This window comes from Saccopteryx bilineata, chromosome 1, assembly GCF_036850765.1.
Source record: "Saccopteryx bilineata isolate mSacBil1 chromosome 1, mSacBil1_pri_phased_curated, whole genome shotgun sequence".
Classification (NCBI taxonomy): domain Eukaryota; kingdom Metazoa; phylum Chordata; class Mammalia; order Chiroptera; family Emballonuridae; genus Saccopteryx; species Saccopteryx bilineata.
This window is the reverse complement of record NC_089490.1, coordinates 304,923,899-304,938,200: the sequence shown is the minus strand read 5'-3', so window position 1 is coordinate 304,938,200 and position 14,302 is coordinate 304,923,899. Positions and strand designations below refer to the sequence as shown.

The 14,302-nt window shown below is 49.3% G+C and overlaps 2 protein-coding genes across 10 annotated transcripts in view; one reads left to right on the top strand and one right to left on the bottom strand.

Moving 5' to 3' along the window:
* RNF214 (ring finger protein 214) overlaps positions 1-6,328 on the bottom strand; it is a 58,509-nt gene extending 52,181 nt beyond the window's left edge. Inside the window, exons 1-4 of one of the 6 annotated variants that reach the window (XM_066245474.1) lie at positions 6,198-6,328; positions 4,563-4,683; positions 2,047-2,557; positions 1,277-1,336 (exon numbers count right to left, since the gene is read on the bottom strand). In XM_066245474.1, the coding sequence (XP_066101571.1) occupies positions 1,277-1,336; positions 2,047-2,557; positions 4,563-4,672 (681 nt within the window). In that variant the 5' untranslated portion in view covers positions 4,673-4,683; positions 6,198-6,328. Of the gene's footprint in view, positions 1-1,276; positions 1,337-2,046; positions 2,558-4,562; positions 4,705-5,621; positions 6,149-6,197 lie in introns of those variants that run through there. The other 5 variants (XM_066245480.1, XM_066245466.1, XM_066245447.1 and 2 more) reach the window with 5 other exon arrangements.
* A 420-nt stretch (positions 6,329-6,748) lies between these two features.
* Positions 6,749-14,302, top strand: part of PCSK7 (proprotein convertase subtilisin/kexin type 7) — a 29,898-nt gene continuing 22,344 nt past the window's right edge. Inside the window, exons 1-7 of one of the 4 annotated variants that reach the window (XM_066245531.1) lie at positions 6,749-6,877; positions 8,554-8,675; positions 9,161-9,643; positions 10,378-10,512; positions 11,126-11,291; positions 12,886-12,976; positions 13,878-13,932. In XM_066245531.1, coding sequence (XP_066101628.1) covers positions 9,173-9,643; positions 10,378-10,512; positions 11,126-11,291; positions 12,886-12,976; positions 13,878-13,932 — 918 coding nt within the window. In that variant the 5' untranslated portion in view covers positions 6,749-6,877; positions 8,554-8,675; positions 9,161-9,172. The other 3 variants (XM_066245541.1, XM_066245547.1, XM_066245557.1) reach the window with 3 other exon arrangements.

Genomic DNA, 14,302 nt, shown 5'->3' with positions numbered 1-14,302 from the left:
CCAACAAGGCAGCCACCTGTGTAGCCAGCCAGCTCTGGGGCAGCACACCAGACCACCCGCTCCACATCTCTGCCCTCCCCACTTATACTTTACTAGTAAAAGTCAACTTCCAGCCTGGCTGGTGTGGCGCAGTAGATAGAACGTTGACCTGCAATGCTGATGTCAGCAGTTCAAAACCCCAGGCTTGCCTGGTCAAGGCACATATGAAAGCAACTACTAGGAGTTGATGCTTCTCGCTACTCCCCTCCCCACGCCTCTGCCTCTCTCTCTCCTTTCTAAAATCAGTAAGTAAAATCTTAATAATAAAAAAAAAAAGATAAACTCCCAGCCTGATGTACTGGGTGGTGGGTGGGGGAGGTGTCTTGTTTGGCATCTACAATGCACTGGACACATTATCCATGTCTGGGCCAGGTCTGCTTCCTCCCATATCAGGTAGCTCAGGACAGAGGCACAAAGAGGTGCCATGACTTGCCCAGTGTCACAGACAGCATGCAAGCAAAGTGGTCATAAACACTAGACTGTAAGCTCCATGAGAGCAGGAACCTTTGTTCTATTCTTTGCTATGTCCAGTAACTGGATCAATACCTATCACATAACAGGCACTCAGTAATATTGGCTGAATTCAATCAGCACTTCCCTCATCACTACCAGAAAAAAACATGAAGGGCTAACAAGAGATTTTAGACTTACTCTACATAGCTCAAGAGAGAATTATAACAAGTCCTCACCTCAAAATAAGAGAGAACAATAAGAGCCATTTTAAAAATGCAAAAGGCTGCTTTGTGAGCAGTAAGCTTCCCATCTCTGGAAGTGATCAAGTAAACATTAGTTGACTGGCCTGACCAGGCAGTGGTACAGTGAATAGAGCATCGAACTGGGATGCGGAGGACCCAGGTTCAAGAACCCGAGGTCGCCAGCATGAGCGCGGGCTCATTGGGTTTGAGCAAGGCTCACCAGCTTGAGCCCAAGGTCACTGGCTTGAGCAAGGGGTCACTTGCTCTGCTGTAGCCCTCAGGTCAAGGCACATATGAGAAAGCAATCAATGAACAACTAAGGAACCACAATGAAGAATTGATGTTTTTCATCTCTCTCCCTTCCTATCTGTCCCTCTCTCAGACTCTGTCTCTGCCACACAAAAAAAAATTAGCTGACTGTCCATCGGGAATTTTTTAAAGGAGGTTGTTCCTGTACCTTTCCCAACTGAGATCATATGACTGTATATCTTCTGCATTAAGGGTTTCATATACATATTAACAATGACAGTTTAAATACTTACCAGATTCTTTTCAATATCTTGATCTGTGTTTACCTCTGAATCAGCCGTCTTAAAGTCAGTCTATAAAGAAAGAAACAATCTATTCAGAACTGTTCAGTGATAACTGAAAAGGAAGAATTACTCTAGCACTTTCACCTAAAAATCTGCCACAAGTAAGTAAGACATTGACATATTGGCTTCACAGCAAGTGAAGCACTGCAGTCTGGCCAGTGACACGGACTCCATGCTGCAGTGAGCACTCATCCCACAGAACCACCGGGATGGAACCCAACAACTAATGGAGAGACAGCCTCAGGCCTGAGATTAGAATTCTGCCCTTACGACCTAGGATTCCCATCCTTCCTCCTACAACAAAGCACACCAGTCACTAGAAGGCAGGATACACTGTACTTCTTAAGATGTAGGTCAGAGAATTAACAAGGATTCCTCCTGCAAGGACAAAGATGGGAGATGTGAACGCAAATGACCTACCCTCATTAGTCACTCAGTGACGAGACTGTATGTAGACCATATAGTTCCTAGTCAGCACACTCAGACAATGGCTCCTAGCTTTATTATTTATTGAATACCAGAATAAAATAATCACATAGCACTCTATAGAAATAGCATGAAATAGTATGATCTGTGAAATAGTATGACAGTTGTCAGTAAAAAAAAATGATAGAGTAGTTCTCCACCAACCATGAGGAAATGTCTCACTCTAAAAAATAAAAATAAAAAAATTTAAAGAGCCCAAATTCCATTTTAATAGTAGAAACTTGATACTTGACCTGTACAGCAATGTTCTGAGAAAGCTTCAGGGAAGAGCTATCCTGATCATCATCCTGATCCACTCTGACTCCTTCAACCCCATTTGCTGGAGGTACTACAGGTCGGAAATCCAAGCCTGTGTCCCTGCTACCTTCCTTTAGCATGGATGCTTGTGGGGATTTCTCTTCAGAACCATTCCCGGAGGCAAGCTGCTTTGTATGGCACCCTGCCTTAAGAGACCGAGCGACAGGATGGAGGCTTTCCCGGAGGCACGTGTCCCCCTCCTCTCCTGCTGTGTTGGCCACGTCCTTCAAATCAGACTGCAACCCACCGCCAGAAAGACAAAGGGCTGTTGCTAGCAAGTGTTCTCCTAAAACCGCCTGGTGCGCTGCTGAAGTGTCACCTGCTGATGAACCAGGATTCTGCTCTGGTTGTTCCAAATGCACATTTCTGTTATTCTCCTTGGGTATCGTTTGGCTACTTACACTCGACAGAGGCGAGTTCTTGTGCTTCTGTGCAGGGTCTTTGGGGCTACCAAAACATAAGACAAAAAGTTTCTCTCTTCACCCAGTCTTAACAAGGACAAAATACATAATACTTTTAATGTAAACACTAAAAGGACAATAGTAGACTAATGAACCCCCCAGAGTATCAAAATGAATGTTGTTCTATCCAGTGATTATATCCCACATACAGGGAATACAGCTTGTGGTTAAGGGCCTGGGTTCTGGACACAGTCTATGGTAAATAACTACACCCAAGTGAGTCAGAAGATCCAAACACTTTTCGAGGGCCAATATAAATCACTTTTAGGGATTCAGATGAAATAACCTAATGGTAGTCAGAATATTTCATTTTAGTTACATGTACTAATTTAGGTACATGTAATATTTTAATAAATAAAACATTAATTTGGAAATGTTTTTATTCCACTCTCATGTTTCTCAAAAATAATTTTCACTCAAGCTCATTATACAGCTCTCTGACCAGAAGAGCCCCTTCTTAGGTTCTTCAGGGTTCCCAGAGCACAGCATCTTCACTTCAAGCTGTCTGACTACAAACAACTCTGAATCCAAAATTGAAGCTGTCAGTAGAAGTTTCATCCCAGACTAGTAAGTAAACATATAACACTGGGATAGTTGTTTTGTTTACCACAGAGACTTAAAATATTGGTTTGTAAAGAGACCTTTAAAACCTATTTACATTGACATCCAACATTCACAACTGTAAGTTTCTCACCTAGGAATAATGACTGAATCTTTACCCTTGTTGAAAACTGATTTTGTCAACTGAGGTCCTTAGCAACCCCAAGCTAGCACTGCCTGAGGCTTCAGGTCACTATGCCTTTCTTTCCTCAGCAGTACTTGCTGTTCAAAATAAAGCAACTGAAACAGCATCTTGTAACATGAAAATCTTTATAAATACTCTAAGCTGATTCCTTGCTGGAAGTTCACTGAGAGGCGGGGGGGGAGAGGGGATTACTTAACTTCATTCGTAAAATAGAAATTATTACCCACCTAATGTGATAATTGTGAGGATTACATGAGATAACACATCTGAAGTATTCAATACAGTGTCTGGCACATATTTGTGGTATTATTACCACTAGTAGCACATGGGTGATTTTACTTACAAAATGAAGACCCAAGTTTATGGTTAAGCTAACTTAACATTTTCCCCCATTTTACCCATTCACTAACAAACTTCTCTTCATTTAAACAAATATTTATTAAGTACTCTGGAGTCAGACAAGCCTGGGTTCAAACCCCGACTCCAACATAGCTTGATAACCTTGGGCAAGTTACTAACCTCTCTGTGTCTCAGTTTCCTCACCTGTAAATGGGAATAATAATATTAGCACCTACCTCCTGGGATTGTTGGGAGGATTAAGTGTGTTAATACATATAAAGCTGTTAGTACAGTATTATCTATTATATTAGGTCCTAGGCACTCTAGAAAAGAGTTGAGGTAGATTTAGCACATTATACATACAATGTGTCAAGCACTGTAAGGTACAAGGTTGGGTAATGGTAATTCCTGCCCTCAAGAGTTCAGATGGAAGGCAAAATATATACATAAAGCAGTAAGCCATACTATCAAAGCTATCTATCTATAGACACAGATATATAAATACAAACACACACAAGAATATCTGTGTATATATATGTATCTGCATACACATATCATAGAGAAGATGCATATGTGTATATACAATTGTAGAATATATAAGCATGTAGTTAAATGAACATAATCTGTTTAGGATAGAATGAAAAAGTATTTGCATTTTTGGATGAGTCTAACTTCCTATAGTCTAATCTATTTATTCACAGACATTTTAAATGTCTGCTGTCTGATGCTGTGTTACGTACCAAAAATACAAATATAGATCGCACAGTCCCTACCTTTAAAAAAGGTTAATCTAGTGCAGTGCTACTAGAGCCAAAAAAAAGGAAAGACCAGCTACACTTCCATATGAGGCCCGGCTCAAAAACCCTTTACCCAAAAAAATCTTCCCAGTCAAGAATCCACACATTACCTTAGACCATCAAGGAGACCACCGTCTGATTTGGAAGCACATGAACTAGAAGAGGATTCTGGAGAACTGGAGGCATCGGCCACCACATCAGCTACCTCAGACGCAGCCATCACGCTCTGCACTTTCAGAAACAAATTACGGGCTACAAGTTTCAAGTTTTTAAAACAAATGTATCTTTCCCCCCTCAGAATGTTCACACAACAGTCCTTGTTCCAGGAAAGAAACAAAGTTGGGCTCCAGGGGAAAACACTTAAAAGGATTTATTCAATGGCAGGGTATTAAAACAGCCATTGTGCAATACGATTCAGTGGACATCAACCCTCAAGAATCATCGTATTTATATAAATATCTAGGAGTCTGTGCAAAGCTTTCTTCATTTTGGGGAAAAATGCAGTCATTTAAAACAGGAAACTAGAATCTGTGAGACTTTCAAATGATCCACATATTTGAATATGTCTATTGTCTGATGTTAATTACACAAGATGTATTTTTTGGCCTGATAGCAAAAATATCTTATTTTTTTAAATCACTTCATTGATGTTACATTAAAAGCATTCTCCATTAACTTAAGAGAAATTTTAGGGCGGTTTGTGTGTGAGAAAAAAAGCCATATATTGAGCAACACAAGTATCTTACTGTCAGTGCGTCCCCCACCCATGGGAAAAGTGTGATAACCACTGACAGGAAAGTTACTACAGGCGTGCAAAACATCATGAGAATCTAGGTTACGCTGGTGTGAAAATGAGCTGAAAACAGGGTAATCCAGTTAAGATGACTTTCTTATATCTGAAGGCCATCTTTTATGTTACAGGACAAACTCACTCATGGCCCTCTGTGGGAAGAAAATATGTTTGGGGGGTGAGGAAAGGTACAATACTAGTTCAAATTCTTTTTCTTTTTAACTTGAACAGTATCAACGGTACACCCTGAACCTTCAGGACCTACACGGCAAGTATGGAGATGGCTGTGTCAACACCTCAGTCACAAGCCAGAGATCCCTCGTGCCTCAGTTTCCCCCATTATGCAAAACTCCCAGGAGAAAATGGGCCCCCAAATCACCATTCCTGCTCCCTCGGGTGCAGATCTCCTGCCCCAACACAGCCCAGGGCCGGGGGTCCTTGGTACCAAGCAAAGGAAACCACGGGTCACGGTCACACATGCGACAACGCGCCGGACAGCCCGAAGGGTGGGGGGCAGGTATACCGGGGCTGCAGTGAGGGACGGACAGTCTAAAGTGCCAAGGGACTCGCTCTCCTCCGCACCGCCATCGAGGAGACCCCAGGGAGGCGGCGCCAGCGGAGGCGCCCGGTCCTCCGGGAAGAACGGGGGCGGACGCGCAGGGGACAATGGGTGGAAGCAGCGCCGGGTAGCCACGGCCGCCCTCCACCGAGCTGGACTGGCAGCCGCCACCGGCCAGAGTCCCTGCGCACCCTCCCCGCGGCCCCGCGGCCCGTGGCCCGCCCCCGTCCCACTTCTAGGCCGGGACCCCCGCCCGGCCGCCCGCATCCTCAGGGCACCCTCCACACCCCTGGTCTCCACTGCCGCCCCCAGCGTCAAAGCCCCCTGCCCGCGCGCGCCCTGCAAACCCCTCGGGCTCCGCGCCCCGGGAGGGAAGGGGGGAGGGACGGGACGCACCTGAGCGGGCGGAGCGGGGGGAGGGGGCGGCCGGGCCTTGGTGGGAGGGGTCGGCGCTGGCCCGCGCGCTACACCTCCCACTTCCGGCGGCACGAGCGGAGGGGGCGAGGATCGTCCTGGCCCGGGTAGGAGAGGCGGCGGCCGCTCAGCCGCCCCCGACGGCGCCCCCTGGCGACCGGAGCTGGCACCGCCACAGGAACGCGGAGGTGCAGAAATCCCTACAACACAAGTCAGTGCCCTCTCCCCGGCCGCGGGGAGGAGTGGGGGATGCAATCGTCAGAAGGAAGAAGACCCAGCGGAAGGAGGAGCCCTCTGGGAAGGTTCCAGGGAGAGTCGAGACCGTGGCCTCCGAGAAAGGAGAGAAATGAGGTGTTTTTAAGGTCGTAACCGAGATGATGTTTGCAGAGGACACCATGAAGAGCACGATCTTCGTTGGCAGGCCCCTCTTGAAGATGCCCGGGAACTCTAGACGGCGAAGAAAGCCCTGCCCAACTGCGCGCTCCTCTCCCGGCTGAGGGGACCCGCCGGAGCAGCCTCGTAGCGCCGGTGACCGCGGCCCGGGCTCGTCGCTGATTGGCTGCGCCGCCGGGCGGAAGTGATGCTGCTGTCATCGCTCCCCGGACCCCCGGGAAGCCGCGAGTTTCCGCAGGGAGGCGGCGGCTGGAGCTGCGGCCGGGCCGGTGAGTTAGGAAGTCAGTGCGGGGCGGAGCGTTGCGAGGCAGAGGGGCCGAGACCCGGGAGGTGCGCCGGTGTCCGAAGACGCGAGACCGCACAGAATGCTCCTCCAGTCCGGGAGTGAGACAGCCCGGGCACACGGGCACCGCGGTCCGCGATTCTGGGACGGCACGATCCCGCGGAGGACAGGGGCGCACAGCACGCATGATCGCGGCCGCGGAGGGCGATCAAGGAAGCGGCCCCTGTTCGCAGCCTGACTTCTGGGGGGCAGGGTGTAGACGGTGCGGGGATCACGGTCTCCCGGGAGCGGACTCTTGGTTGGATTCTGGGCTGGCCGTAGGATTCATCTTCTCCCTGAGAGCTGTAAAGAGAGGTCTAACCGTTGAGTCTGGTTAGGATCTGCTTTCGGGAAATATTTAAGGTTCTTTTCCAGGAAGCCTGGGCGTGGGGCGGTGTAGTAAGAGAGGTGAAAAACTGCTCTGCGGGAGGGGAAGGAGGAACTGGTGCTCAGGTTTCTCTTCTCTTGGGAAATCTGTGGAAGCTGCTGAGTTTGTAGGAGCCTGCCTAGATGGGTCACTATCTGGCTAATAAAGATCTTGTTTTACGTAGTAAGGTACGCACACTGGCCAAATCCACCTGAATATCTTGGGACAGTCAAGGCAGCTGGAGGGCAGGAAGGACTTTGAGAGGGAATGTATATGCCGGGGAACCTAAAAGGAAAAGAGAGGAGTTGTGGAATGCAGAACTTTGGAGGGAAATATTAGGTGGCATAAGTTCCCTTCTCCCTTTTCCAAATAGACTTCCATAAAACACCCACTTTTTCTGTAATGCTTTGAGTCAGATCCATTTGTGTATCTGTGTGAGTACTAAGGTTTGCTTCATAGTGACACCAGTAGAGAACAGATGCCTCTAAAGAAACTCAGACACCAAAAGGCACACACATGTTCTACCATTCACTTGTTCCTGTCCCCACAGTCGCCCACAAATTAGTTCTAATTTGGCACTTATATCAAATCATGGGTGGGATTCCCAGGTTTGAAATCTGAGCTCCCACTTCCAAGCCAGCCTGCTGAGCTAGTGGCAGGGTATTTCTTTAGTGCTATTCTCTGGTCATTTCTTCTCTCCCAGTTGCCATTTCCCCTTTCCCCCTGTCTCCTATCTACTCTTACTCCCCTTGGTGTCCTTCAGATACAGAAATCAGGAAATTAGCTACCACCTGGACTTGAAGGAAGCATTACTACCTAATTTTTCAAGAAGGGTTTTTGGTAACAGTTCAAGCCCTCTTTCAGGGGTCCCCAAACTTTTTACACAGGGGGCCAATTCACTGTCCCTCAGACCGTTGGAGGGCCGCCATATACAGTGCTCCTCTCACTGACCACCAATGAAAGAGGTGCTCCTTCCGGAAGTGCGGAGGGGGCTGGATAAATGGCCTCAGGAGGCCGCATGCGGCCTGTGTTTGGGGACGCCTGGTTAGGACACGAAGTAGAGTTTCTGGGTTTTGTACTGATTTGGCCTTACTGTACCACTTCTGTTCCACTCTATGACCTGTCTGGGATACCTGGAAATAATACTTGATGGGTGGTCAGTTTCTTTGGTTGTAGGTCCTGGAATTCATGGTGAGGCTCTGTTTGCTTCACTGCGTTTGGGAAGACACCATTTCTTCTTTTCTTGGGGTCCACAGGTCTGTAGTCTGTGCTCAGACTCAGCAGAACTCACAGTGAAAGTGATGCCTTTTCTCCATTTGCACAAAATGAGCATGAGGTGGTTAGCCAGACCAGGAGCTCAGCCTCACTTCGAGTCCAGGTGGGTATGGGGCCCCACCTCAAGGGAAAGAGTAAACCCTGAGGACAGTTGGACCAAGAAGTCAGCTGGAGAAAGATTTTTGTGCCCTCTAAGTAAGGGAGGAGGTTCTCTTCTAAAGAACGGCCATGATTCGGCCAGTAATTTGTGGGAGTGGCAGGACTTTGGAGCCCTTTTCAGGGCAACAGTGGAAAAGAACAGTGTGGTGCCTGTTAGCAACTGGACATGCTTCGTAATTATCTAGTGAGATGGCAATTGGTCCTCACTCCACGGAGGTGCTCCCTGGGGTTGGTACTGGCCTACACTCCACCTGGGGCCTTATCCCTGTTGGTCAGTGATAAATTTGAATAAAAACAGAGGATCATGTGTTTCCTGATTTAAAAAGAGTGGATTGGAGTTTCCAGTTGAACATTGGTGGCTCAGTCCATTCTCAGACTCCTGCAGTTATCAGCTCTTTTATATTTCATGTCCTTTCTTTTTGTCTGCAGCCTTCTGCTCTGATGCCGAAGGGGAGGCAGAAAGTGCCACACTTGGATGCCCCTCTGGGACTGCCCACCTGCCTCTGGCTGGAATTAGCCGGGCTCTTCTTACTGGTTCCCTGGGTCATGGGCCTGGCAGGGACAGGTCGGCTTGAGGCCCAGGGCCCAGTGGGGCTAAGCTGGGCTGTGCATCTAGACAGCTGGGGAGGCCAGGGGAAAGAAGAGGCTCTGGAGGAGAAGGCAGATGCCTTGGCCCAGGCAGCAGGGCTGGTGAACACTGGACGCATCGGGGAGCTCCAGGGGCACTACCTCTTTGTCCAGCCAGCTGGGCACCAGCCGGATCAGAAGAAGGTGGAGGCCATCCGGCAGCAGGCAGAGGCCGTATTAGCCAAGCATGAAGCTGTGCGCTGGCATTCGGAGCAGAAGCTGCTAAAGCGAGCCAAGCGCAGCGTCCACTTCAATGACCCCAAGTACCCACAGCAGTGGCACCTGGTGAGTCCAGTCCTGTAGGCTTCAGCTTCAGGTGGATAGGTTCTGGGTATCCAGTTCTCCAGTGTACATTTGACTGTGTTACTTTTCAGTTTGCCTGAAAAGACATTTCCGTGGGCTTTGGTTTTGTGTTTCCCCCTCGAGCCCCACCTTCCCTGGGCTCACTTTTAGAGAGCCAGTGGGCTGCAGTAGTTAGGGCATGGGTGCTGGGCCAGGCTGCCTGAGCTCCAGTTCCAGCTCTTCTACTTGCCAGCATGTGCCTTTGGGCAAGCTGCTTAACCTTTTGGTGCCTGAGTTTTCTTCTCTATAAACTAGCAATTGTAATAATACCTACCTTATAGATATAGTAAGGATAAATGGATTAATTGTGTGCATCTAGTACATTCTAAACACTTTAGAGTATTGACTGCTAAAATTATATAACGTTACCATAATATACATTATATGGCATAATAATTGTACCATCCAATCTTTAGCCTAGCCACCATTTCATCGTATTGCCCATTAATGCTGCCAGGCTTCCCTGGAGACTTAGGTTGTAGCAAAGTTCTCACTTGTTCCTCATTGACTGCATCCCCACCTAGACCTATTGGTTCACAACCTCTATTTGGCTCTCTGATGGCAGCCAAGAGTGAAAAGAGGCTGCCAGCTATGCCTGGTATCTCTATGGGCTATGCAGTGTGTCACTAGGTTCCCAAGGCTTTGGGACAGACAGGTCCTGACCTTATCTCCTGCAGAATAACCGACAGAGCCCCGGCAGGGACATCAACGTGACGGGTGTATGGGAACGCAACGTGACTGGGCGAGGGGTGACTGTGGTGGTCGTGGATGATGGAGTGGAACACACCATCCAGGATATTGCACCCAACTATGTGAGTGGCCCTGGAATGACCCCCTTCACCCCATGTCTTACCTCCTTCTTGGTTTTGCCTTCGGCTTATCCCCTTCCTTAGAGGTCTTTGGGCCAAACAGAGGAGCCTAGGGAGTGGGATGGTGTTCTTCATCTCCTTCCCCAGCCAGCATTCCAGACTGGCAGCTGAAACACGGAGTGGTTCCCGTTCCCCCTCAGCCAGGGAGAGGACCCCAGGGTATACTCACTGGTTCCTGACACAGCTCCCTGCCCCGGGGAATGAGGAGTAGGGCCTGCAGGCAACTGCCCTCTCCACACGAGCCCTGAGCACCTTCTCTTTCTAAAGCCTGGCCTTTAGGTAGCCCTAAATCGTTTTTATCCCAGGTTTCCCAAATCACAGAGCAATTTTCTGGACACATTTCTGTAATGGACAAGAGGGAAGTTTCCTAAGAACTGTAGCACTTCTCAGTTTTGCCCAAGTGTGTCCTATCCTCACATTTTGTAGCCCACGTAGTTTTCAGAGGGAGATGGGCCAGCTGCTGTGGCTCGAAGCCCCAAATGCCCAGTTCCCCTCTCTCCCTGACCTCATATAACCAGTGAGTGAGCACTGTCACCCCTCCCCCCACATGTTTTAGAGCCCTGAAGGCAGCTATGACCTCAACTCTAATGACCCTGACCCTATGCCCCACCCTGATATGGAGAGTGGCAACCACCATGGTACTCGATGTGCCGGCGAGATTGCTGCGGTGCCTAACAACAGCTTCTGTGCAGTGGGCGTGGCGTACGGGAGCCGCATAGCAGGTATCTTCCGGGCCGGCCTCCGCGGGGTTCTCCTGGGATGGTCCTCCTGGTTCCCTACCCCACCCCCAAAAGGTGTACTGTCTTTATCCTACCCTCAACACACACAGCATGGAACAAAGGGTAAGCTTGGAATAAATGTCCCTAGGACAAATCAGTTCACTGATACTCTTTTCAGTACAAAGGTGTTTTAGACATGCTTTTAGCAGCAATGACCCCACCATCTAAAACGGGTAAAAGGAGCCCTGGCCGGTTGGCTCAGCGGTAGAGCGTCGGCCTGGCGTGCGGGGGACCTGGGTTCGATTCCCGGCCAGGGCACATAGGAGAAGCACCCATTTGCTTCTCCACCCCCCCCTCCTTCCTCTCTGTCTCTCTCTTCCCCTCCTGCAGCCAAGGCTCCATTGGAGCAAAGATGGCCCGGGCGCTGGGGATGGCTCCTTGGCCTATGCCCCAGGCGCTAGAGTGGCTCTGGTCTCGGCAGAGTGACACCCCCCCCCCCCCGGAGGGGCAGAGCATCGCCCCCTGGTGGGCAGAGCAATGCCCCTGGTGGGCGTGCCAGGTGAATCCTGGTCGGGCGCATGCGGGAGTCTGTCTGACTGTCTCTCCCCGTTTCTAGCTTCAGAAAAATACAAAACAAAAAACAAAACAAAAAAAAATGGGTAAAAGGGGGAATGCCCTTGATGCATGATGTAGACTTCAAGTTACACCTGCTCAGTCTCCTCTTCCCTTTTTCTGATCTTGGTTATGGCCCATCAGTGACCCAGCTGATTGTAGTGATGCCTCCTTTACATCTCTGTGCTGTACTTGTACTTTCAGTTTGCCAGGCATACTCTCCTCTGCCCATCCTCCCTGATCCCCCTCCTGTCTGTGGAGGCTCCTCTCCCGTCTCCCAGCTCTCCAGCTCCCTGCCCTTCTGATGGTCCCTGTCTGCTTTCCATCCTTTCAAGAGACCTGACAAACCCTGGCTTCCCCTGGGGGTTGTTCTATGACTCCTTCGCCTCTCAGTCTTCGTCCAGTGGTGCAGGAGATGAAGGGAATGAACAGGGAAGATTTCCCTGTGACTCCTGAAGGCTTGGGACCCGACTCAATAAATTGGCTGTATTCTTCTTGTACTCCAGCAGAGGGCAGCCGCTCTTTCAGTGAAGCTGCAGAGGGAGCCAGAAACCTTCAGGGTCCAGATTCCTTCTGAAAGCTCCATTTGTCCCTACAGTCGGTCAGTCACCAGGATGTGACCTGCCCCATTTTAGAAGGTGAAATTAGGCATCCATAGAGTAGTTAATGGTAATGAGGGTCATTTATTGAGCACCTTCTATTTGTCATGCCGCCCATCAGTGTTGTACATGATAAAAGACAAATAAAAAGGGAAATTTGGCTACCTGCATTCTAGCCTCTGCCTCTTCCCACCAGACCCAATGATCCTTAAAGTCTTAGGTTTAGCATTATATTAAAAAATACTTCTGTGCAGGTACATCCACATGACATAAAAACACAAGAGTGCCTGGAGGGAAAAGTACATCTCCACATGGCTCCCCACGACTGAGTTCCCCACGTAGAGGAGGAACATTATTAAGGAGCTAATGTGGCATTTGCTGCCTAGGTATCCGGTTACTGGATGGACCCCTTACAGACAGCATGGAGGCTGTCGCGTTCAACAAGCACTATCAGATAAACGACATCTACAGTTGCAGGTGAGACAGAGCCAGGAACAGGTGAGCGGGAAAGAGGCTCAAACAGTGGTACTAATTCTCTAACAAAAGAACAGCAAGTGAGTAACTCTAGTGGGTTCCAGCAGGGGCCTCCTCATTGGATTCAGCCTATAAACCCATTGCCCTTATTTCGCCAGACCCCCAGCCACTGGGTTCCTAGTCTTAAGCCACATGTCACCCGAGTAATCAAATTGCCATACGAGGCATGCTCAAGCTATTTAACAAACTCATAAGGGCTCTGGGAGAAAGTGGGCTTTCCTCTCCACCTATAGCTAAGCTGAGTGCCCAGTGGCAGTCCCTTCGACCTACACATAAATGTAGCATCAGGATGTGGTTATGGTGAGGGTGGGGATGGGGTTAAAGAGAAACTGAGATTGGGCTGCCCCCATGGCACTGCTGTACCTTTTCGACCCCTGACTGGTACCTGCCTTAACTCCATGACATCCACAATGTATATTTCCTCTTAGAGAAGAAATGGAGAACTCCTCGGACCTGGGACTATGCAGATTAGGTCCCTCCCTCGTGGGTGCTCTCTGTGAAGCCTTGCCCAGACCCCCCTAGATCAGGAGGATGGGACCCTATCCCTCTCCACCAACATGTCCTGCCTCCAGCTCCCTGAGACCTGAAAAAAGATTTTTAAGAGCAGGTTAACATAGTCCTAAATTGGGAAGGTTTCCAAGGGGAAGAACCTTAGCATGAACTTCTCTTTTCCACTTTGGAGCGGAGGCTGAACCTTTGAACTTTCTGTCCTTTCACCATGGAAGTCCTGACCTGGAACCCTTTGAGGAGAATGAGCCCAGGCAGAGGGGTGGCCAGCTGAGATGGGGCCTGTGCAGGCTGCCACAGCCTGACTCCGGCTCCCCCTCTGGGTCTTCCTCAACAGCTGGGGACCAGATGATGACGGGAAGACGGTAGACGGCCCCCATCAGCTTGGAAAGGTAACTGAGCTGCATGCACCCTCTTCATTCAGTTCCCAGAATACTGTAAGTCAGTCCCTCTCCCACCGCATCTCACCCCCACTTGTAGTGCCAGGCTTATGCCATCTAACCCTGCTACCTCTTCAGGAGGAGCACTCCTAACTGGGAGCAGGAAGGTGGAAGGGGTTCCCAAGTTCTGAAAGAGAAATGGAATCAGTGCTTTGAGATGGGCTCCCTTAGGTTTTGTGCTTGGCTCCTCATTTCTGGCCCCACCCTCTGTGATAAGCAGAGAACATCCATCAGTAATTGCTCAACTAACAGCTTCCTCCTTCCTTGTGTCCACCTTTAAATCTCTTCTTCCCATGCCCACTCCTTTTGGACTTTTCTCCTT